Source organism: Danio rerio, chromosome 22 (assembly GCF_049306965.1).
Source record: "Danio rerio strain Tuebingen ecotype United States chromosome 22, GRCz12tu, whole genome shotgun sequence".
NCBI classification, from domain to species: Eukaryota; Metazoa; Chordata; class Actinopteri; order Cypriniformes; family Danionidae; genus Danio; species Danio rerio.
The window spans coordinates 13,535,726-13,558,717 of NC_133197.1; the positions used below are offsets into that span (position 1 = coordinate 13,535,726).

Genomic DNA, 22,992 nt, shown 5'->3' on the forward strand with positions numbered 1-22,992 from the left:
CCAAAATAATTCAGCATAAATCTGTAAAATTTTTTTACAAAATTCTCTGCAGAAATTGCAAAAAAATGTTCACAGATTCTATCTGGCCCTATTTATAGGTAAATATAATACAATATAATGAACACAGATTAATTGTAAGAACTATACATAAGTGTACAATTTCAAGATTTTAAATATATTTGGAGCTCGGTGTACTGTACTGTATGTCTCAGTATTTAAATGATCACATTTAAATACAGATATACTTTATATAAGGACTGAACAGTCTGACATGATTTCAGGGTAGAACATTAATGTCAAACAATCTTCTGCTAATGTTTAATAAAAAGGATTTTACACTAGATATCTATATCAAAGTCATTTCATATTCATTAAAAAAGCAGCGCTTTGTGGAGCAAAATCCCAGTTGGATGTAATCAGTGAGCTGGGGGAAACCTGGAAGAAAATGCAGGTTCTAAGGGGCCTCCCGGAGAGCCGGGTAATCTGTTAAAAAAAAAAATTAGCTTCCTACATACAATGAGCATATGTTTAATTGTGTACATATAATATTATAAACATTTAGTAATTGAGATATTTTCATAAACTGTTCAGCTCAGCTAAGAGAATGCTTCCTATAAATGCATCAACACAATTTCTGTCTTGCAAGGCACAAAGATATTCTCTGTATAAAAATCTGCAAGCCTTTGGCTTACCGAAACGGTTCTGGTTGAAATCACAGTATTATATGACCGGACTTTCATTCCGAGGTCAATCCTGCAGCTGAAATCCTGGCTCGTCTGCTTTAGAGACAATCACATCTACACTTGGGGGTTAACCAGACTCAACGTCCAAAATAACAGCGTACTTGTTTGTTGAGCAAGCTGTAAACAAATATTCTGCTTCGAGACACAGTTATATCAGTAACAGAAAAGCATAATGAATTCGGAGGACAGCCACTCATGGAATGCAGAAAACATCATTTCCACACAAGAGCCTCCCATTTCCGAGCGTCCTGTGGGTCCGCTCAAGCACACGCTGGATATGAAGGGAAATTTGTTGTGACGTTTTGGAGTATTGGCCCTTGTTGTGCTGCTCGGTGTGACAGATCATTTTCTGTCATTATTTCAAACCTTCAGCTCCAATACTTAGGAAAGTGATAAAGCAGAATCTGGTGTAGGAAAAATAATATATTATCGTGTAAGAGCCGAGTACAAATGAGATAAAATAATACAGTTTATCTGCATGGGGTGCTGATGTGAAACAGTGGGCAAAATCATTGAGCATTTACACGTTTGCAAAAGGTAGTGCTTTTGATTAATTAATCAGCATATCTTGTATTTTTAATCAAGTGACTGCTATAAAATGAAATCATTAAAATAGTAAATGGCATCATCAGTGACTTCTTTAAAATAATTACAAGAAGTAGCTGTTATGCGGCAAAATCTTTCCTAGAAGTCATTGGCAGCATGGGGAACAATCAGATGGTGCTTTAGTGTGGGGTCTAAGGGGCCTCCTGGAGAGCTAGGTCACTTGTAATAAATGGTTTATTAAAATACAAACGTATTATTATTATTATTATCTCTCTGTGTATATATATATATATATATATATATATATATATATATATATATATATATATATATATATATATATGTATATATATATATATATATATATATATATATATATATATATATATATATATATATATAATTTGTTACCCAACAGAATGGTACACGTGTGTATTTATTTTACCTCATTAATTTATCACTAATTACATTTAGTTAATTTTTGTATGTGTATATTTAAATGTAGGAGAAGGAAATGATGTTTTCAGGTTTCAGTGAGATACCCATTTTTAATTATTCATAAATGTAGAATTTCAAAAAGTAGTTTGATTAATCAGCACATCATGCATTTTTAATTGCTTAATGGCCTTGTATAATTAAATAATGGAGCCATTTAAATTAGGGAAATCTTATGCAAATACACGTATTGAAATGCTGCCAGAATAGATCTTAAAAAGTGGTACTGGGTCCATTTCTTTAAAATCTATTATCAAGATGTTTACAAAAGGTAGTTCATTTGATTAATTAATCACCATGTCTTGTGTTTTCAATCAAGTGAGTGCCATATAATGAAATGATTAAAACACAAAAAAAATAACATCATCACTGACATCTTAAATTAATACAAAGAAGTGGCTGTTCTGCTGCGAAATTCTCCCTGAAAGTCATCGATGACATGGGAAATTAACAGGTGGCACTTTAGTTTGGGCTCCAAGGGGCCAGCCGGTGAGCCAGGTAAACTGTAATAAATACTATAAATCATCTTTCCATTTAAAAATAAAAACATATTATTGTGTAGGCAATAATAAATTAATTTTCATTATAGTTTTGTTCCCCACAGAACTGTATGTACATGTTCATTTTAAATAATTAGGTAGAAAAAGTAGAAATAGTAAAAATATTAAAATAATTTCAGCAAGATGCCTGCTTTTGATTTGGTCATAAATACAGAATTCCAAAAAGTAGTTTGATTAATAAGCATATTATGTACTTTTAATGTGACAATAGCCTCTTAAAATTAACAATAAATGAAGGAAAAATTATGCAAATAAATTTGGTGAATTGTTGCTAACATAGATCTTAAAAGTGACACTTCACTTATACATTCATTTATACGTTTACAAAAGGTTGTGTTGTTGCTTAAATAATTACCACATCTTTTATTTTTAATAAAGTGACTGCCAAAAATGTTATAATTAAACTAGAAAATAGAATAATCAGTGACTTCCTTAAAATAATAGCTAGAAGTATACTGTTCTATTACAAAATCCTCTCTGGAAGTCATTGACAACATGGGAAATAATCTGATGTTGCTTTAGTGTGGGCTCCAAGGGGCCTCCTGGAGAGCCAGGTAAACTGTAATAAATACTATAAATCATCTTTGCACTGTAAAATAAGAACAAATATTACTGTGTGTTTCTTGATAAATTAATTTTAATGTCTCATGGAACCCACAAAACTGTACATCTACTTTAAATAATTAGATTTAGTTAAAAAATGTCTATTTTAAAATAAGTTTTCACATTCCAGCAAGATTCTCAGCTTCCCTTGGACATAAATATAGAACTTGAAAAAGGTAGGTTGATTAATGAGCAAATCATGTATTTTTAATGGTTAATGGCCCCTTAAAATTAAATAAGTCATTTAAACTATGGAAATTACAGTATAATATGCAAATACATTTCTTGAAATGCTGTCAGAACAGATTTTAAAAATGGTCTCCATCAATTTGAAATAAAAATAGAGAAGTCTCCTACTTTTTCTGCAACAAAATCCCCTTTGGAAGCCATCGTGGTGGAGGGTGAAGCCCCTGCAAGAGGTCTTTATTGCTTTACAAGTGGTACAGTGCTCTGGAGGACACCGCTTGGGGAATAATCGCATAGTGCTTAAGTGTGGGATCCAAGGGGCCTACCGGAGAGAAAAAAAAAAATACAAACCAATCAGCTCTCTGCGGTGAAAAAAGCTCATAACCATGTCCCAGTTTACCTCTTGAGATATTTTCCAGGCCATTCCTAGATTCTCCAAAACGCATATAATATATGATGAGGTTAAAGGCCTAATGAATCACTGGACCATAAGTAATACTCCAATTAAAATGACTTCCTTTCCATCTCCCCGTGAGCAAGGGCAGGTGCTAATGCAAGACGGCCCGCTCTCATAGAGGTCATTCACAGGCTGCTATAGGTTACGGTAGGACATCTGTTCTCACTGCTGGGGTCTACAAGCTCCTGGGGTTAGCTTTTTTCTTTCTTACATTTTCACAGACATATATATGCGAGCGCACACCCATTTCCTTCCATCAGGGTGGTCACTAGAGTCGGCCAGTGTAAGTGAGTTAGGAATATTTGCAGGTGAGCTAATTATTCTTGTGCTGTCATGTTTCCAGCCGAGCGTGCCGGACTAACCCCGATATAATCCCCTGAACACAATCAGCCTTTATTTAATTTTGCTTCTCATATCATGTGCATCCATGCAGCCCCCAGGAAAGCATCTCAGCTCACTTTTGAGACCTCTTCCCATTTTTCTTTTCATTTAAACAATGAACATCATAAAGAGACTGAGATATGGCTTTAAAAGAGGGCGGTGGGGAAGGACCCCCAGGGTCATTATTTGAGATTTGTAAAAAAACATGTATATATTCTGAAAGATATTAAATGGCTCAATGGTTACTGATGCTTTGAGAATCAATAGAACATATACAAGCTAAACAAAATGAATAACCATGGCTCCTGGTAATACATTCAGGTTATAATTTTACTTCAGTGGGCACCTTAATGTCAAAACAGCATCAAATTGACATCATGCTTAAACACTGCTAATACATTTGATGTCAAAACCTTGACGACCATTTTACATCCACACATTAATGTCCTCTTGACCACCAAAATAATGACACATGGAGTTATATCATATAATAACCGTTGTATTCATCTGAGAGCTTAAATGACAAATTTACACTGGATTTTGTATCCCTAAAATGCATGTAAACTACCTTAATGTCAAAACAGTGTCATAATGACTTCTAACATCGGTTTCAAAAACACATAAGAAATCCAACATAGGCTCATTCTGAAAACGTACCCCTATATACATTTCTGGAGGTTGTGAATTATGTAGCCAGAAGTTTGTATCGTTGTATTCGTCTTTAAAACAAAAGCTACGCTGCAGTACGGATCAACCAATAGCGGCCTCTGGTGGATTCACGGAGAAAGAGCAGAAATTTAGATATTAAAAAAGCATACACAGCAGTTTCTGGTGGATTTGCATAAGGCAAGGCAAGTTTATTTATATAGCACATTTCATAGACAATGGCAATTCAAAGTGCTTTACATAAACAAAAATAAAAGAAACAAGTAAAATAAAAATAAAAACAAATAATAAAAATGCGTAAAAACAAAACAAAACATAAAAACAGGTAAAATGTAATATAAAAGAATGAAGAAGAAGAGAAAAACATGATAGTGCGATCTGTCGGACGCAGCACAGTGCTCATTCAGTAAAGGCACAGCTAAACAGATGTGTTTTCAGTCTTGATTTGAATGTGCCTAATGTTGGAGCACATCTGATCATTTCTGGAAGCTGATTCCAGCAGTGAGGGGCGTAGTGGCTGAAAGCTGATTCACCCTGCTTTGACTGAACTCTTGGAACTTCTAGTTTATATGATCCTAATGATCTGAGTGATCTGTTAGGTTTGTATTCAGTGAGCATATCTGCAATGTATTGAGGTCCTAGGCCATTTAGTGATTTATAGACCAGTAATAATACTTTAAAATCTATTCTGAATGTAACTGGCAGCCAGTGTAAAGACCTGAGGACAGGTGTGATGTGCTCAGATTTTTTGGTTCTGGTTAGAATTCTGGCTGCAGCGTTCTGGATGAGCTGCAACTGTCTGACTGTCTTTTTAGGAAGACCAGTGAGGAGTCCATTACAGTAATCCACCCTGCTGCTGATAAAAGCATGAACAAGTTTTTCTAAATCTTCACTAGAAACAAAGCATCTGATTCTTGCTATGTTGTTGAGATGATAGTATGCTGATTTACTCTCTGCTGATTTACAGAGATGAGTTGCCGTTTTTGCATAAACAAAAACGGCAATAATATCCAGCTGCAGGTCCACAGACCAACACACGTTTCAGGCACACACAATCCAGCACACACGATCTAGGCAAATCATATATGGTTACGATGGATGTTAATGTTATTATTGTATTCTTGGACATTAGCATCAATATATTTATAGCGTTTAAACAATAATATATACTATTTCACAAATATGCCGATCGAGATGGCTGAATCAGTCATCATCGATGATTAGTCATTATTATCTCACAGAGTCAATATAGCAAATACTCGATTGCTGGCATTGCTACAACATTTTTTAGAGATATATAAATAATCTAAATTAGACAGAATTAATTTACTTTTATTATGGGGCGAGGCAGTGGCGCAGTAGGTAGTGCTGTCGCCTCACAGCAAGAAGGTCGCTGGTTCGAACCTCGGCTCAGTTGGCGTTTCTGTGTGGAGTTTGCATGTTCTCCCTGCCTTCGCGTGGGTTTCCCCCGGGATCTCCGGTTTCCCCCACAGTCCAAAGACATGCGGTACAGGTGAATTGGGTAAGCTAAAATTGTCCGTACTGTATGACACTGTGTGTGTGGATGTTTCCCAGAGATGAGTTGCGGCTGGAAGGGCATCCGCTGTGTAAAAACTTGCTGGATAAGTTGGCGGTTCATTCCGCTGTGGTGACCCCGATTTAATAAAGGGACTAAGCCGACAAGAAAATGAATGAATGAATGGATCCATTATGATGAAGGAAATAATAGCAAGTTAATATGTATAGGCTATAATACATCTTCATTTGTAATATTAATTTAATAAATAAATGTATAACACTATAATAATATTTTACTCCAGCAATTTAATAATATTTATTGGCTTAATTTTCTAATGACTTTTTAAAATAATGATTTCCTACATTAAATACTGTAGTAATTTTAAGATCCTGAATTAGTTTATTACACTTAATCCTACAATTAGTCTATTATGTTTTCTTTCTATGTGGATACTAATACTTTCTATTTACATAATTTGAGTTAATGGATTCATTATAATGAATGAAATAATAGCAGGTTAATATGTATAGGCTATAATACATTTTTATATGTAATACAAAACTTTTTTAAATTTAATACATGTATAAAATTTTTTAATATTTTACTCCAGCAATTTAATAGTATTTATTTGCATAATTTTCCAATGACCTTTTTTTTATTAATGATTTCCTACATTAAATACTGTAGTAATTTATAGTTAGTAATATATTAATTTTATATTGCTATATAGTGTTTTAAACCATAACGTACTGGTAATTTCTGGTAATTATAGTTGCAAGAAATATATTAATACAAACATTATTGTTCATTAAAAAATTATTTTAACCAAGTATGACAACATTAAGATCCTAAATTAGTTTATTACACGTCATCCTACAATTAGACGGCCTATTATGTTTTCTTTGTATGTGGATAAATGAATAAAGTCATAAGTGTTTAACTAATTATTTTTATTTACATAAATTGAGTTCTAAAACTGCACAGATGTTAAAATGATTGTTACAATATAATGAAATATTGACTGAAATGGGAAGCCCTAAACTGTTCCCAGTCTAATAAATGGCAATCGTAGCACGCTCAATTACCAAATTTATGAAATTCAGTAGGTGGCGATAGTGCTTCTAAGCAGTAAGTCATCGTTAAAAAAGAAAAAAAAAACAGAAGAATACTGATCTGTCATTAACCATATCCGCTTGTTAGGTGGTGACTTATGTAATACTGTTTCCGGGTCCAAGCCGCCATTCATTTGAGTTGAGAAATCATTTGTTTATGATCACTTTTAATTAATATCACACATTAAAGTTAATTTTATATAAGTCATAGTGTACACAACAATCTCTGGGCTTGCTTCATAACAAATACCAACATTTTTACAATTTATAAAAAAAAAAAAATCACTTTCTAGCCATTGGATATTAGGCATGGACATGTATATTGCAATCGTGATTTTCGAAAGTATTAAATCACTTTGTAAACGTTTATTATTACCATTTCATGGGTCTCCCCATTCAGCTGAATAGAGCGCTTGGACCCGGAAGCCACTTCGCGTGACGTCACACTTAACAAGCGGATACGGTTTGCCTAGATTGTGTATGCTAGATTGTGTGTGTGCCTGAAACTTGTGTGGGTCTGCGAGTCTGCAGCTGGATATATCTCAAAAACGTAGCTCCTGGGAAGTGTTTGGCGTTCTACAGAAATGTATATAGGTGTACATATTTAGAATGTGCCTGAGTTGTAAAAATTTATTACAGAAAATGTTGACGTGTTTTTATTGCCAATATTAGGTGTCAGTTTTTTGTCATTTTTACATGAAGGTGAAAATGACATCACATTTTAATTTTGACATTTGTTTATAGACATGTTTTTCTGTTGTGCTAGCTGGGTAGGGTCTCAAGGCATCATCATCTTTTTTGACTCTTTACCTATAGCCATTAACTTGCGTTGAATCGCCAAAGACCACAGTTTCAGCTAAAAATCTTCTTCTTTAATAATCTACTGAAGAACAAAATGTCACCTACATCTTGGAAGACCCGAGGGTGAGTAAATTAACAGCAAATTTTCATTTTTGGCTGAACTATATATAAAGTTTCCAGCTCCAAGGGATCTACAGCACTTAAAACTGACTATATTATCCAGTGCTGAAGATACACATTTCACATTAGCAAAACAGTGATGACAGAAACCTGGAATTACAAGTTTGCAATATATATATAACTAAATCAACACCTTTGCATTGTGTCATGTAGGAGATAACCGTGATAGTTAGTGTTGTTGAAAAGATAATGATTATCTAATGGGAAGGATTTGCACTCCCTGATGCAGAATGCACTGTATATTCACACACACACATAGACATAAACAGTCAATCAGTGATTGGCTGGCACCTGCAGAGAGGTTCTTGCACTTATGTTCCATCTTGAGGCATCTATATAATCAAAGAAGTGTTTATCCGTGATAGTGGATGTCATTAAAACGCCTTCTGTCTGCATCTCTCGCACTAGGCGCAAGCAAAAAACAGCCTGTATAACAAATATACAGTCACTCAATCTCTCTTCTCTCTCTCTCTACATTCCACTCTCTCTTTTTCAAGTGTTCTCAAAGCTGTCTTGAATCCCTAATGATGGAAAGAAAATGAATCTAGATGTAAGAAAATGAATGTATGTAATCATTGCTCATTGCTCGCTCCAAATGAGAAGCACCAGAGCTCACGTTGATGTAATTTTAACATTTTTATGTTATATAAGATAGATAGATAGATAGATAGATAGATAGATAGATAGATAGATAGATAGATAGATAGATAGATAGATAGATAGATAGATAGATAGATAGATAGATAGATAGATAGATAGATAGATAGATAGTGGATGGATGGAAGGACGGACAGATAGACAAATGGATGCATAGATGGATGAATGATGGAAGGATAAACAAATAGACGGACAGTCATGGATGGATGGATGGATGGATGGATGGATGGATGGATGGACGGTTGCATGGATGGACAAACAGACTGATGATGAATGGACAAACAAATAGATAGATAGATAGATAGATAGATAGATAGATAGATAGATAGATAGATAGATAGATGGATGGATGGATGGATGGATGGATGGATGGATGGATGGATGGATGGATGGATGGATGGATGGATGGATGGATGGATGGATGGATGGATGGATGGATGGATGGATGGATGGATGGATGGATGGACAAACGGACGAACTATGGATGGATAAACAGATTTTCACATTTTTGTTATATAAGATGGATGGATGGATGGATGGATAAATGGATAGATAGATAGATAGATAGATAGATAGATAGATAGATAGATAGATAGATAGATAGATAGATAGATAGATAGATAGATAGATAGATAGATAGATAGATAGATAGATAGATAGATAGATAGATAGATAGATAGATAGATAGATAGATAGATAGATAGATAGATAGATAGATAGAAACAGATATAATACAGTTTACCCTGGTGTTAAGTCCAGTGACCTCATGGGACATTAGATTACCTAGTACTGAGAGATGCTAAAAGACTGGCCATATCGCACAGCTGGCTAAACACACACACTCATACACACAACCAAGCGCCTCGTTTCATTTGCTCAGCCAAAGTAATCACCCTTAGGCTCTCATCTTTCACTCTAGAAATACCGCGGACACTTATTTCTTTATCATGTTTTATTTATGCTTTATTGCATTGTCAAATAAATCCAGTGCCTTTTTTTAAAATCATATTGCGTCCACTCTTCAACTCGACGCATTTCTCATTTCCCAAGCCTGTGCAGCCGCGGCACAACACCGCCACCTAGCGGTTATATTTAGTACAACAACCCGTGATTAGCTTAAAAAAAGTCAAATGTCCTTCAAACACACTTGTATTTGTTTGTTTGGGTATGTATACTGCATATAAACATGGCAGATTTCCAAACCGCTAAATGTAAACAAACTTGAGATAAAGCACGTAGCTGTTCTTAAGAAAGTCGTGTGGAGATAATATTTATCATCTTTTGGGGTCTTGTAGGGGCGGCCATTGATCCGTTAATTAGCACACGGATGTGAAGGCCTCCGTATTGACAGTTTGTGCTCGGTAATGAGAATCCCTGCGGGACACCCAAATCAATGGAAGTCACAAGGGACACGCGGTTGTTTGGAGCTGAGGAAGCGGACATTTTTTTTTTCCCTGAAAGAGAATGTAAGGTAAGCTTAACTCCAGAACATTTAGGAAACGACTTTCTTGGTTTTATAAAAGGTAATGATCAATTATATCCTGTATCCCAGCGAGTGCCGGATGCTTTTCACAAATGCCTTTAAATTACAAGTACCTAATTAATGATTGACATGTAGGCTACACCAGACATTTGACCCCTTTATCGCTAATTAAGTTTCCAATTATCCCAGCAGACACATGTTTGATGAAAATATATAGTCCAATCTATCTATATATAGTTTTATCAAATGTTTTTTTTTTTTACTGAATGAAAAAGCGATAGATATAGATAGATAGGACTATATATTTTCATCAAACATTATTTTTAAATGAAATTATAAAGATAGATAGATAGATAGATAGATAGATAGATAGATAGATAGATAGATAGATAGATAGATAGATAGATATATTTTAAAACTAATGCAATCAATGTTTCATAAAATTGTCCACACATTACTGAATGTCATCTGTTCTTTATTTTCTTGAGCTAGTTTTCATTCCAGAATTTTAAGAGTTTGGCTTCTGCAATTTGTTCACTTTTTGATTGACCTTTTAAAGAAACATTCATTGTAGGTCTTTATTCATTTGGATTTTGGTGTAAATTGTTCTTATATATATATATATATATATATATATATATATATATATATATATATATATATATATATATATATATATAAACTGTGGCAAACACATTTATTTTTAAATCTTATTTCTTTCATGAAAAAGGCAGAAGATTCGAAACACTGACTATAAGCGTAGGTTACAGTTGAAAACACACAAATAATAGGGCATTCAAGACATAATAAACATTCATTCTAACAGTTCGTATGGGATTGATTTGCAAATCTACATCATTTATGGATGGTCATAAACATCATACAAGATGCTCAGAAGAATAATTCGCTTTGGTGGGTCTTTTTAAAGCACAGTGTGATTTGTCTAAGGCCCCGGAACAATCTGACAAAAGTCAATAGCAGCCTAATAGTCTGAAGCTAATCAAAAGAAAAAAAACATTTCACAATCAGCCTGGAATTGAAATGACAAGAGTAAAACACCTGGATCCGCATTCCACTCGATGAGATTTATGATGGCCATGTCTTGAAACAAATGTCTAGCCAAAATAATAGAAGCATGCTTTGTAATAAATTACGAACTGATTTTCGAGTCTAGCAGAAATAAGCTAAATTGTCAGACAAGCTGCATGTACATTCTGTCCAAACAAACAACAACAATAAAACAATCCTAATGCGATGAGAACGAAGTAAAGTTTACTGAAGAAATGTATTGAGACTCATTAAACTACGAAAACTACTTTCTTTTATTTAGACTCATTCGTCTTCATGGTGTTCGAAAAACTCATGGCAACAGATGGTAACCATGGTGACGAAGGTCATGAACTCCTGGAAATCACACTCCGAGTCGCCATCGGTGTCCAAACTTTCCATCAAACTGTCCATTGTAGCTTGGTCTTTCACTTGCTAGGGGAGACAAAAAGAGAGTAACCTTCAGAATCACGAATTTGGCTAATTCGGCTTAGCTAAAAAAGTCGTAGCTTCTCTCAAAGTTATGTAACTCTCTGCCTTTGCACATTTGCCAAGTGGATACTATTTCCAATCTTTAATTTCAGATAAACTTTTTTTGTTTAGGATAGCTTTTAATGTTCTGCTGTTTTATTATCCTGTCTATTGCTTTTTACAGCTTATATTTTTATTACATGCTTGCGATATACTGTAAGGTGTCCTTGAGTGCTTTGAGAGGTGCCTATAAATAAAAGGTATTATTATTATTATTATTATTAATTCTAAAATAAAGCTTTGATTGAAAATTTTTAGGAAGATGTGTGTGAAAAAAAATACTTTATTAAAAGTCAGATATACATGTGTGTGCTATGCAGCTCCTAGATCCATGTTTCATTCGTCCACACTCAATTTCACTCTTATATATATTTTTTTTATTTATTTTAAAATACTTTGACTTTCTGACATTTGTTCACCTTGTGTATTTATCATGTGAAGAAACCCTCAATGTTCATTAAGCATGATCAGACCAGATTTGTGTACATTGGAAACAGTCACAAACACAACAAATGTTTGTAGACACTTGCAATTGACACAATTTCAGCATAATTACAAACCAATTCACATAATTTCAAACCAACTGACAAACAACTTGGCATAATTACAAACAAGGCGCTGCTAATTTTTCAAAACTAAGTATAGTTTGGGAAAAAGAAAGGTTTTAGTAAAAAAAAGTAATGTTTTATCAGTTCGCCCACACTTTACTTCATGAGTTTATTATTGTATATTTTATTATTGTATGTTCATTTTAAAATTCTTAAAGTTTGGCTTTCTGTTTTTTTATGAGAGAAAACATTCATTGTAAGGTCTCATTTATTACCCACAAATACACTAAATTTAAGTACCATGGAAAGATTCACAAACACAATAAATCTGTGTAGATATTAGGCATGGGGCGGTATAAGTTTCTGACAGGATAAAAATACCAGGGTTTTACAGTATCACAGTATTGTGATAACTGCTCTAAAATAAGTTAATTTTAAATGTTTGGGTAAAACTAAAAATCTGAACACAGTATATTTTATTTTAGGAAACATTTATAATATTTTGGAAAAGCAAAAGTCAGGCTAAATAGTTCAAATAAATCATTGACTTCTGCAGTCTTCAATTTTAAAAAACACAGAAAAAATACACTAAACAACCCTGACATATACCTTAGGAACGGTATAACAGAAAATCTTAGCGGTTTTAAAACCTTGACTTTTTCAAACCAAGGCAAACCAGTTATTGTCCTATGCCTAGTAGAAATCATTTTTTCACAACTGACACAATGCTGGGATAAAGCTGTGATAACTAATCAAGCATTCCTAATATTTCAAGACAGTGTAGTGTGAAAAAACAAAAACGTTGACCTCAATACAAGTCTGAAACTACGCAGACACTCGATTAATTTAGTGCTTCCGAAATTTGCCAAAACATTCCTTGAATATTCTTTGTACAGTACTTCATCTTGTTTCGCTTTCATAATTTGTCTACCTTGTACAGAAACATTAATTGTAGGTCATTTTTCAATAAAGGAATATTTCACCCACAAATTAAGGGTTAGAGTTTCTTTCCTCTATTAAACACAAAAGTATTTTGAAGAAAACTGTAAAGTCGTAACCATTGATTTCCATAGTAGGAAAAGCAAATTCTGTGGAAGTCAATGGTTACAGGTTTTCAGCATTCTTCACGATGTCTTCTTTTGTGTTCATCAGAATAAAGAGTCTCATAAAAGGTCTGGAACAACTTGAGGGTGAGTAAATAGAGAGTAAATTATTTTTTGGGGGGGTGAAATATCCCTTTAAGTATAGATGTGTGTACTTTTTTCTGTTGTAAACTGTCAATATGTAATATTTTGACACCCATTTTTCTTCTATTTACACAATTTTTAAAAAGTGTACAGTGAAAAATATCTTTACCTTAATAAAAGTTGAAAAATCAAGCATGAGTGGATATTCAAAGGGACACATCACCCAAAAATGTCAATTTAACTCGCGTGGTTCTAAACTTTTATGAGTTTTTGTCTTCTGTTGAACACTATAAGTTAGTTTGAAGAGTAGTTTGGCAAATTAAAGAATAGTTTGACAACTTAAAAAATAGTTTGACAGCTTGAAGAATAGTTTGACAGCTTGACAGTAGTCTGAAACTTAAAGATAATTTGAAAAATGTTGGAATATTGCCATTAACATCGATAGTAGGAACAAAACATACTATGAAAGTCAATAGCATTTTTCTCCCAACATTCTTCGGTATATCTTTTTATATATATAAAAAAAATAAAAAACACAACCATTAAATCTACATAACTTGAACATTATCAGTTCATTATTGTCATTACGTGATTTTCTTTCCATAAATTTTACAATTTGACACCAGTAATTTGTTACCTTCTGGTCGACTTTGTAAAGAAACATTAATTCCAGAGTTGTTCATTAGGCATGATCATAATAAATTAGTATAAATTTTACACTTTTTAACACAATAACTAGCAAACAAAGATTTTTTTACACAGTTCTGACAATCACTTTATTATAAAACACATATTCCCAAGTTTTCGAATCAAAAACAAAAAAAATTACCTCAGTGAGAGTTGGAAACTCATGCGTGAGCAGCTCCTTGAGTTCACTCTTTTTTAATTTGTACTTGTCTCCTTCTTTCGACGAGTATTTGTGGAAGACTTCAATGATGGTTCCCAGGCAGTTCTCTAAGTCTGACATCTTAATGTGCTGCAGCGACGCTCAACGTTTCCTGGAATAATTACTAAAAATGTGAAAAATGCTTGATAGCAATTTCAAGCTGTTTAACTTTTTCCCTCAAATGTCTGCAAACAAGTTTAAGTGTCGGAGCAATTTTATAGACCATTAAGTTTCGTTCTGTCTTTCACTTTTGCAAACACATTTCTAGTCATTATGTAGTTTTTTTTTTTTTTTTTTTTGCAATTTCATCCTCAGTTTGGAAAAGCTTGGAGCAAAATAAGCTTTAAAAACATTGGAATGATAAATAAAAACGTACTAGACTTACCAGCAGAGAGTTTGTCAGAAAGAGGCGATTCTGCAGAGGGAGATGAGAGTCCATTTATAGGTCTGAAAAGGAGGAGCTTGGAGATTTGAGATTCTGTGCTGTCAATCACTGGATCTGACCAATCAGCTTCTTAACTTGTTCTCACTCCACTAGACACACATTTAAAGTCCAGAACAAAGGGGTGAATATATTCACACACACACACACACTCATAGTGTTACACTTGCGACTTCTGCTATAACATGCATAAACTTTTACTGTAATAATTAATTAGTTTTATGCCATTTTAGCTTAATATTAGAATTTATATTAAGTGTATTTATTGTTTTATCAGTATTTTATTGTCCTTTCATGATTTTCATTTCAAAGTAATCATTTAAAGTAGCCAATTCTGTGCACAAAGGCTGCATTTATTTGATGGAAAACACAGTAATAATTGTGAAATAATATTACAATTAAAAAAAAACTGTTTCCTTATTGATTGTAGTTGTAAATTAGATTTATTCCTGTGATTCAAAGCTGACTTTCCATCATCATTACTTGTCTTTAGTGTCACATGATCCTTTGGAAATATGATATAATATGATGATTTGCTGTTCTGTTATGATCAGCTATTGGTACACAATCACTAATAAGGATTTCGTACAATTATTAGTGATGAATTTTCTTGTCTTCATGTATTGTAGAAAATGTGATATATTTTACATATGGGGATACTTCGATAAAAAAATAAAGTTCTAAATAATAATTCTTAGCACACATAAAATGTTAACAAATCTTACTGTTTCCAAACAGGTTTATTCCAACACAATCTCATGGCAATTCATAACTTTTTGATTTTTGAATCTAATTTGTACAATTTCATATGATTTGCTCATCGCACAATGAAGGTTGGGTTTAGGGGTTGGGTGCCACGCCTCCTTTTTAAAATCACACAATTTCGTATTACTGAACTCGTACGAATCCGTTTGAATTAGCCACTAAACTCACAAAACCTAAAATACTTACGTTTTCTCGTGAGATCAGGCTGTTTATTCTTTTATTTAATGTTTTATTCAGTCCTTTCAGTCTGTTCTCAATACATAAATTTTTTTTCAGGCCATAAGCAAGCTATACGAGTTTATATGCAAAAACAGAACTCAGTTTTTATTCATTTTTTTGTTGCAAAGGTTTTTGCAAATGGATTCTTCAAATGTTTAGTTGTTTTCCTTTTCTATTTTAACAATTTAATTCTTTAATAGTAAAAAGCTTTGTTTTATGATTAATGTGTTTAGCAGCTTGTTGTTTTTCAGTTTTATAAATATCGTATTAAGTGTTCTTATTGTTTGAACAACCCTTTTTTGATGATTCATTGTCCTTTAATTGTGTTTTCCAAATAAAATCATTTTATCTAAACATAAAGTTTGTCTTGTCCTCTCACTTTAGGTTATAAGTAAATATAAAGAGTTAATTTGCCAAAAAAAAAAAAAACAGATACCTCTGTTTTTATTAATTTTCAAAAATCATCTTTTATATTTATGAAAAATACTTTTCTATTTTTGCTAATGAACTTTTTATATTTTAATGTACTCTTCATAAACTCTTCATATACTTTTATATATTTTTCCCTTTCTATTCTGATATGCAAAACATAACTTTTTGTAGAGTCGAAAAATGTGTTTCTGTATAATAAGTTCAATTTAATGATCAGTTTATTGTTGTTTTTCAATTTCAGAAGCTTAAGCCTTGTATTGTGATGTTTCGAAGTAATCCTCTTTTCTATACCGTAATCTGGTTTTATGGCCATAAGCATGTATATGTTGTTTTTTTTTTTTTATCTCTTTCTGTTCTGCTTTTGATCTTTCCCGAAGTTCTGTTGCCCATAATCGCACACAAGTGTTTTGTTGTCAAGCGTCTCGGTGGACGACAATGGTGTGTTTGAGAGGAAGTGAGTGGTGTGGCATATTAATCAGACGATCCTTTTCTGTTATGGAATTGGCCAGACGTGTGTCCTAAACACCAGCGGACTGTTAAACAGCTCTGACACTGAGACAAACACTGACTCACACACTACTCTGAATGATGTTCTCTACATTTTCAGGGAGTTTTAGCTTACACTGTAAAAAATAAATTCCACACAATCGATTTGTGTAGGGAAAACATTAAGGAATGAAGTTAACTTATTACTTCATTTATAATTACCTTATTTATAAGTGAAGTGAACATAAAACAATTAAGTTGCCCAGAAAAAAATCAAGAATTGTGTTGTTTCAGCTCTTTTTATTTAAGTAGTTTGAACAAACGTCATTTTTGAGTGTGTATAATCTTCTTTAAAATACATATTTCAGTTAATACTACTACTTATAATAATAAATCACAATAATAATAATGAAAGTGTGATTTTTTTATGTAAAATATATTACTATAGCTATTAATAATATGCAATTGCTTATTTATTATTGTTTCTATACAATGTATGTTTATTGACTGAATAAATAATAATAATGAATATTATAGTAATTGCTTTTTAAGTTTATTATTAATTATGATATCAAATATATTATGTATGTGTTGCTATATATTGTACATAAATAAGGCAATATAATCATTGACCGTTTGAATTTTATTAAAGGCTACTAATAATATTAATACAGACAATTGGCACGAGTTGGCACGAGACACGAGGCCGCAGGCCGAGTGCCATAGTGCCCCCACCAGTGCCGATATACAGCCATATCGCACTGCTACTTGTGTGATATTGCGTTTATACAACAGTTTGACAGCATAATTAAGTATATAAAAACAAAATCAAACATGGAGAGTCTCAAAAACCCTGTTGTATGAGGAACTACTGTACTTTCTTCCGCCTTGGATTCAAATCATAAGCTGACAGTTAAACAGCTGAGCAAACATCTTTTAACCTTTAGATCTGTAGTGTCTGCTTTTTGCTGGCTGTATGTGGGCGGAGTAATACACAAAGGGTAAAGAGGCTGTACGGGTGCTGATATTACTTAAATATATCACGGCTATCAGCCAATCAGATTGAAGAACCAGACAAAACTGTTGTATAACTATATATATATATATATATATATATATATATATATATATATATATATATATATATATATATATATATATATATATATATATATATATTACATGTAATGATTTTATTTCCAATTTTTATTGAATTATATTTTCAGTATTTAATATTATTGTATTATGATGTTTTATATAGTTGCACTGTTTACATCTATTTCTCTATAATTGTCCCATAATGAGTGAAATCTGCTGTCATGAACTCCATTATAAAATAGAGGAGGCTCAAAGGAATGCGGTCACGGGGCGCTACGATCCTCCATCCCACTTTTTTTCCTGGCGTTCGCCGGACGCTTGCCGGTTGTCGGACAGTCGTTTTTTTCCGCCATAATAAATGTGTCTTTGTGGCCTGATCCACGCAGCACAAGCAAACTGTTGTTGATGGCAAACACTGCGTCTAGTGTGGGTCTGCTGTCCTGACGGCCTCTCTCTGGGGTCAGATGCATTTACCAGCCGTCAACAGATCAATAATCCATCTCTCAATCCGTCTCTATATGTGCCGAGTGCAGATCTGTTCATTACAGTGAGTGTCTGTTCAATCATCAGCACCGTTGTGTTGTCTGACCGTGATTAATCAATCATCTTCAGCTATACAGTGTGTGTTTGTTTGTTTGGTTCTTGCTGACTGGCAAATGTCCCCAAAACAAAATGAATTAAATATAAATTTAAATTAAATTGATCCAAATTGAACATACAGAAAGTATAAGTTAAATAAGTTATTCAAATAATATATATGATGGCATAATATGAGTTATGTTTGTGTTGTTGTTTGTTTGCCTGGCAAATGTCCCCAAACTGTTGAATCAAATGTAGATAAGTTAAATATTAAATTAATAATAAAAATTCTAAGTAATATGAGACACTTTAATAGTTAAACTTAATTCCTTCCTATATTAAATACATTTTAAGTATATACTTAAAGCTTAAAAACTTGGTAAATATCCTTAATTTATGATCCCTATTATTAAATAAAAATTTCAATTAAATAAAATTTATAATTATAAAAATAATACAATTAAATAGAATGTAATTTAAAAATAACATTAAAATTAATTATTTAAAATTAAATGCAAATAAATAAAATAACAAAATATAAAATAATTAATTAATAATAAGTGGCCAGTTAAAAATTCCTGTAATGTTAAAAAAAAAACATTAAATGTAATTTTTTAAAATACTTTTATTGTAATATTTATTTTGAAATTAATAATATATAAAGCATGTTTAACTTGATGTATACACTATTTCATTTAATATTAATTTAAAGTAAATTTTATCAAATTAAAAGTAATAAGTAATAATTTAAATGATAAAAAATAAAACAGTTTAATTAAGCTATTCATTGTTTAATTTTAATGAATTAAATAATAACAGTAATAATAATATTTAGAATTATTCCTATAAACATAATTAAATTTGACAAATGAAAATTCTATTACATTGAATTATTATATTATATTAATATATTATATTATATTTATAATTTGAATTTATTATTATATAATAAGTTTTGATATAAACCCTACATAATTAAATATAATATTATAATATAGTTCCTCATAATCATCATTATTATTATTTATAGTATTTGTAGTAGTTGTGGTGGTGGTGGTGGTAATATTACCACCATGACAAAAAAATCAAATGTGTTTGTTGTTTGTGTTTGTCGTAGTCTGGCTGTGAATAATCGCTTCTGTAAAATCGAGTGAATAAATGAGCTTTTGTGGCCTCTGGATTCTGGGCTCCAGCCACGCTCAGCATCACATGCTCTCATTGACTACTGTTGAACCTACTACTGATATCTGTAGACAACATGCCATTGCTCACTACAAAAATCTTTACTGCAAAATATACATTTTTGTTTTAGTATTTGAAGAGTGTATAGGAAGATTATGTAATTTGAATCATTTCACTTGAGTGGGTGGAGCTAAAGATTTCTTGGTGCACATTTCTTGCAGTGATTAGTGGGATTTTAGACATAGGGCCTTAATTAAAAAAAAAAAAAGATTAATTGGCTTAAATGTAGGCTGATCTATCTAAGATATAAATAATAAAGTGTAGATTGGGGAAATGTTTTGCTTAATTTTTAGTTTTAGATTTTTAATAAAGTATTTAAAGTCACATATTTTAGTTAAAACATACTATATTATTAAAATTACTAAACTTAAATTGTAAAAATGTGATAATTCAATTAAGACATAAAATCTCTGTTTTTGTGGCTGATGTTTTGTTGATGTTTGTCTGGATTTAAAAAAAAGACAATTATCAAAATGTATGTCTTTGAAATTATTTTTATCTATTTAAAATGGCATAATGTACATGTTTAACCATTTTAAAAGGTTTTTAGCACGTCAAAATATAATGCATTGTATAAAAGGAACCCAAGAATGTCTGAAAACAACAAAGTTTAGCCATTTTATGCTAACAAAATGCTTATATAGTTATTCTTCCAAATTTATAATAAGAATGTTGTCATGTAGCCTTTTTTTCGAACCAGCTAATAAAAAAAAATAAAAATCCTAAAATCCAGTAAAAAAAAAAGAAAAAAAACAACTACTGAGAATTAACCAATTGTCATTAGTAAAAAAAAACTGAGAATTTTCTGGTCTAAATGTTTCTTTTCTACAATACATATGTATTCCTAAATTTATAAAAATTAATATATCGAATTTGACAAAAATAATACATTTTGCCAAACAGGCAGCAATAGTTAATCGACTAAAGTCATTCGGTGCTAATTAGCCTATATTCTGTGTATCCTGCTAATGTTTAAAAACTATTTTGCCACCTCGGATAGTAAACTATGCTTTTTCTTCTAATTTTAACCAGTAAGACTTTCACAGCAAAGCAGTAAGGAAGGAGGACCAAAGATTTACAAAGACAATTAAGAGCTAACATTTCATCGTCTGACCTTATGAACGTTAAGGAGGGGAGTTTGTGTGTTCTGTTCGCGGGTGGTTGATCTGACGGGAAATTTAGTATGTTTGGCCACATTCACTCGCGTCCGTTTATTGTGTGTGAGGCGCTGAAAGCAAGTGTTCAGGTGAACTTTTCTCTCCATACAAATCACCCAGCGAGACTCACTAGCCTTCCTGTCGCTTTGGCTGTTGCCGTTGGCGATGACCTGTTGCCGCGCTGCAGTGGCGGTTTTTCCCCGCCTCTCGCTGAGCCAGAAAGGTTCGCCAAACGCTGAGTCATCGCTGGAAATGCGCCACGGTAACGGACGAGGGCAGATCTCCGGGTGCTGCTGCTGAGAGTCCCGGTTCCCTCAAGCTCTAATAAAAAAAATCATCCGTTTTTAATATGAAAAGCTTTAAAAAAATCAAAGGTTGACATTTACTTCATCCGAATCGTAGTTGAAAAGTATTCCTTATATGACCACAAGAGGGCATCGCCACTATTGTGTTAGCACGTTAGAAACACAATCCAGCTCTTTGAAAACTCCAAAGAGAAAATTATCAAAGATTTATTTTCAATATTTTAGTCTTAACCTCATTTACAAAAAACATTATTGAAGTTGATATGATTTTTCTGAAAGTTATGTTTCTTTTATTAATAGTCCTTTAAGTATACTGTTGTTGTTGTTGTTTTGGCCTTTTTGACTAATGATACTTGACCCAAAAATGAATATGTCACAATTTGACTTTTTCCAAATCAGTTTTACTTTTTTCCCCCTCTGATGAACACAAGATATTTTGAAGAATGCTTGAAACCGTTAACCTGACCTCTATATTGTTTGTACTATTGAAGCTGTAACCGTGTAACAAACACAAAAAAGGTATAATGAAGAATGCTGCAAACCAGTACACATTGGTTTCCATAGTTTTTTTTTTTTTTTTTTTTTTTGTCAATGGTTATTAGGCTTCCAACAATCTTCAACATATCTTTTTTTGTGTTCAACATAACAAAACCGCTCATTTTTGTGAACTCCTATAATAAATAAATCCTCATGAAATGCGTCCTAAACCACATTATTAGCCATTAAAATGTACTTCTAATTTTTTTTAGATTTTTTTTTTTTTATTGGTATTTGTTATAAAAGCTTTTTTGGCAAAATGCAATATTGTGCTGTTTGAATGCATTTACTGTTTTTAGGCTATGGTCGTCTACAATACTTGAGCTAAACCGCAAGGTGGCAGACTTGTCATTTTTTCTTATTTCTGAACGCTCTGCAGGGTTAAGCACATGTCTCTGTCTGGACACGTAGGATCCTAATCTGACCCGTATTTCCTACCTGTTGTGTTTCGTCTGGTCTGCTTCCACAGATAAACCATTCAGGCAGCAGAATCTAAGCCATTTAACGTTGTAAAAGAAGCTGCCGCGTGGGAAGTCGTATCTATTACCGCGCGGAAATCACATGACCTGCCTGATGAGGGGAAAATTGTGTCAATGTTTTTGGTGGTTTCTTATTATATATTTTTTTCTTTTAATTGTGTGTAATACATTTAGTAATGTAGCATTAAATTAATATTAATTGAATACGGGAAAAAAAACATTTAATAATTATTTAAAGTGTAAAATGTAATTTTTTGTTTTTGTTTAACAGCCAATTTAGCTTTAGATGGAACGTTAACATAGACATCATAACTATTTAAAAGCATCCAAATAGCAGTTGTACCATAAGCTAAATTTTACTGGGCATTTGCAGGTAACTAGCAATAATCGCATTTTTTCCCCTATGAGATAACCAATAAAAACAAACAAACGATTAAGTAAATGCTACATGCTATTTACTAGCAGAAAGAAAGTCGCCATTAGCAAGCACTATCTTAACTAAGTTTTTAGATTTTTACCTAATTGTTTTCAAAAAGCCATTGACAAGTGTCAGACATTATACTGGAGCAGTTTAACACTTTGCTTGCTAAGGTAAATATTCTCTGACAATTTATTTTTTACATAACTGCTTACGGTCAAAGTAGTTTTATTAGTAGCTTGTGC

The 22,992-nt window shown here is 32.5% G+C and overlaps 1 protein-coding gene and 1 long non-coding RNA gene across 2 annotated transcripts; both read right to left on the bottom strand.

Annotated features, from left to right (window-relative positions):
* Nucleotides 1-297: 297 nt before the first annotated feature.
* Nucleotides 298-22,442, bottom strand: LOC141380094 (uncharacterized). Its single transcript, XR_012397517.1, has 4 exons — nt 22,289-22,442; nt 21,139-21,329; nt 3,305-3,455; nt 298-1,147 (listed from the first exon to the last, which is right to left on the bottom strand). It is a non-coding gene; the product is annotated as an uncharacterized lncRNA (long non-coding RNA).
* Nucleotides 10,848-15,005, bottom strand: s100b (S100 calcium binding protein, beta (neural)). Its single transcript, NM_001002552.2, has 3 exons — nt 14,974-15,005; nt 14,532-14,700; nt 10,848-11,871 (listed from the first exon to the last, which is right to left on the bottom strand). The coding sequence occupies exons 2-3, from the start codon at nt 14,667-14,669 to the stop codon at nt 11,722-11,724; spliced, it is 288 nt and encodes a 95-aa protein (NP_001002552.1). The 5' UTR covers nt 14,670-14,700; nt 14,974-15,005; the 3' UTR covers nt 10,848-11,721.
* Nucleotides 22,443-22,992: the final 550 nt, after the last annotated feature.

Excerpts from the sequence above, each read along its gene's own strand:
- s100b (NM_001002552.2), bottom strand. The coding sequence starts at position 14,669 with ATGTCAGACTTAGAGAACTGCCTGGGAACCATCATTGAAGTCTTCCAC. Across the intron at positions 11,872-14,531 it reads AGTTTCCAACTCTCACTGAG|CAAGTGAAAGACCAAGCTAC; the intron begins GTAATTTTTTTT and ends TGTCTCCCCTAG.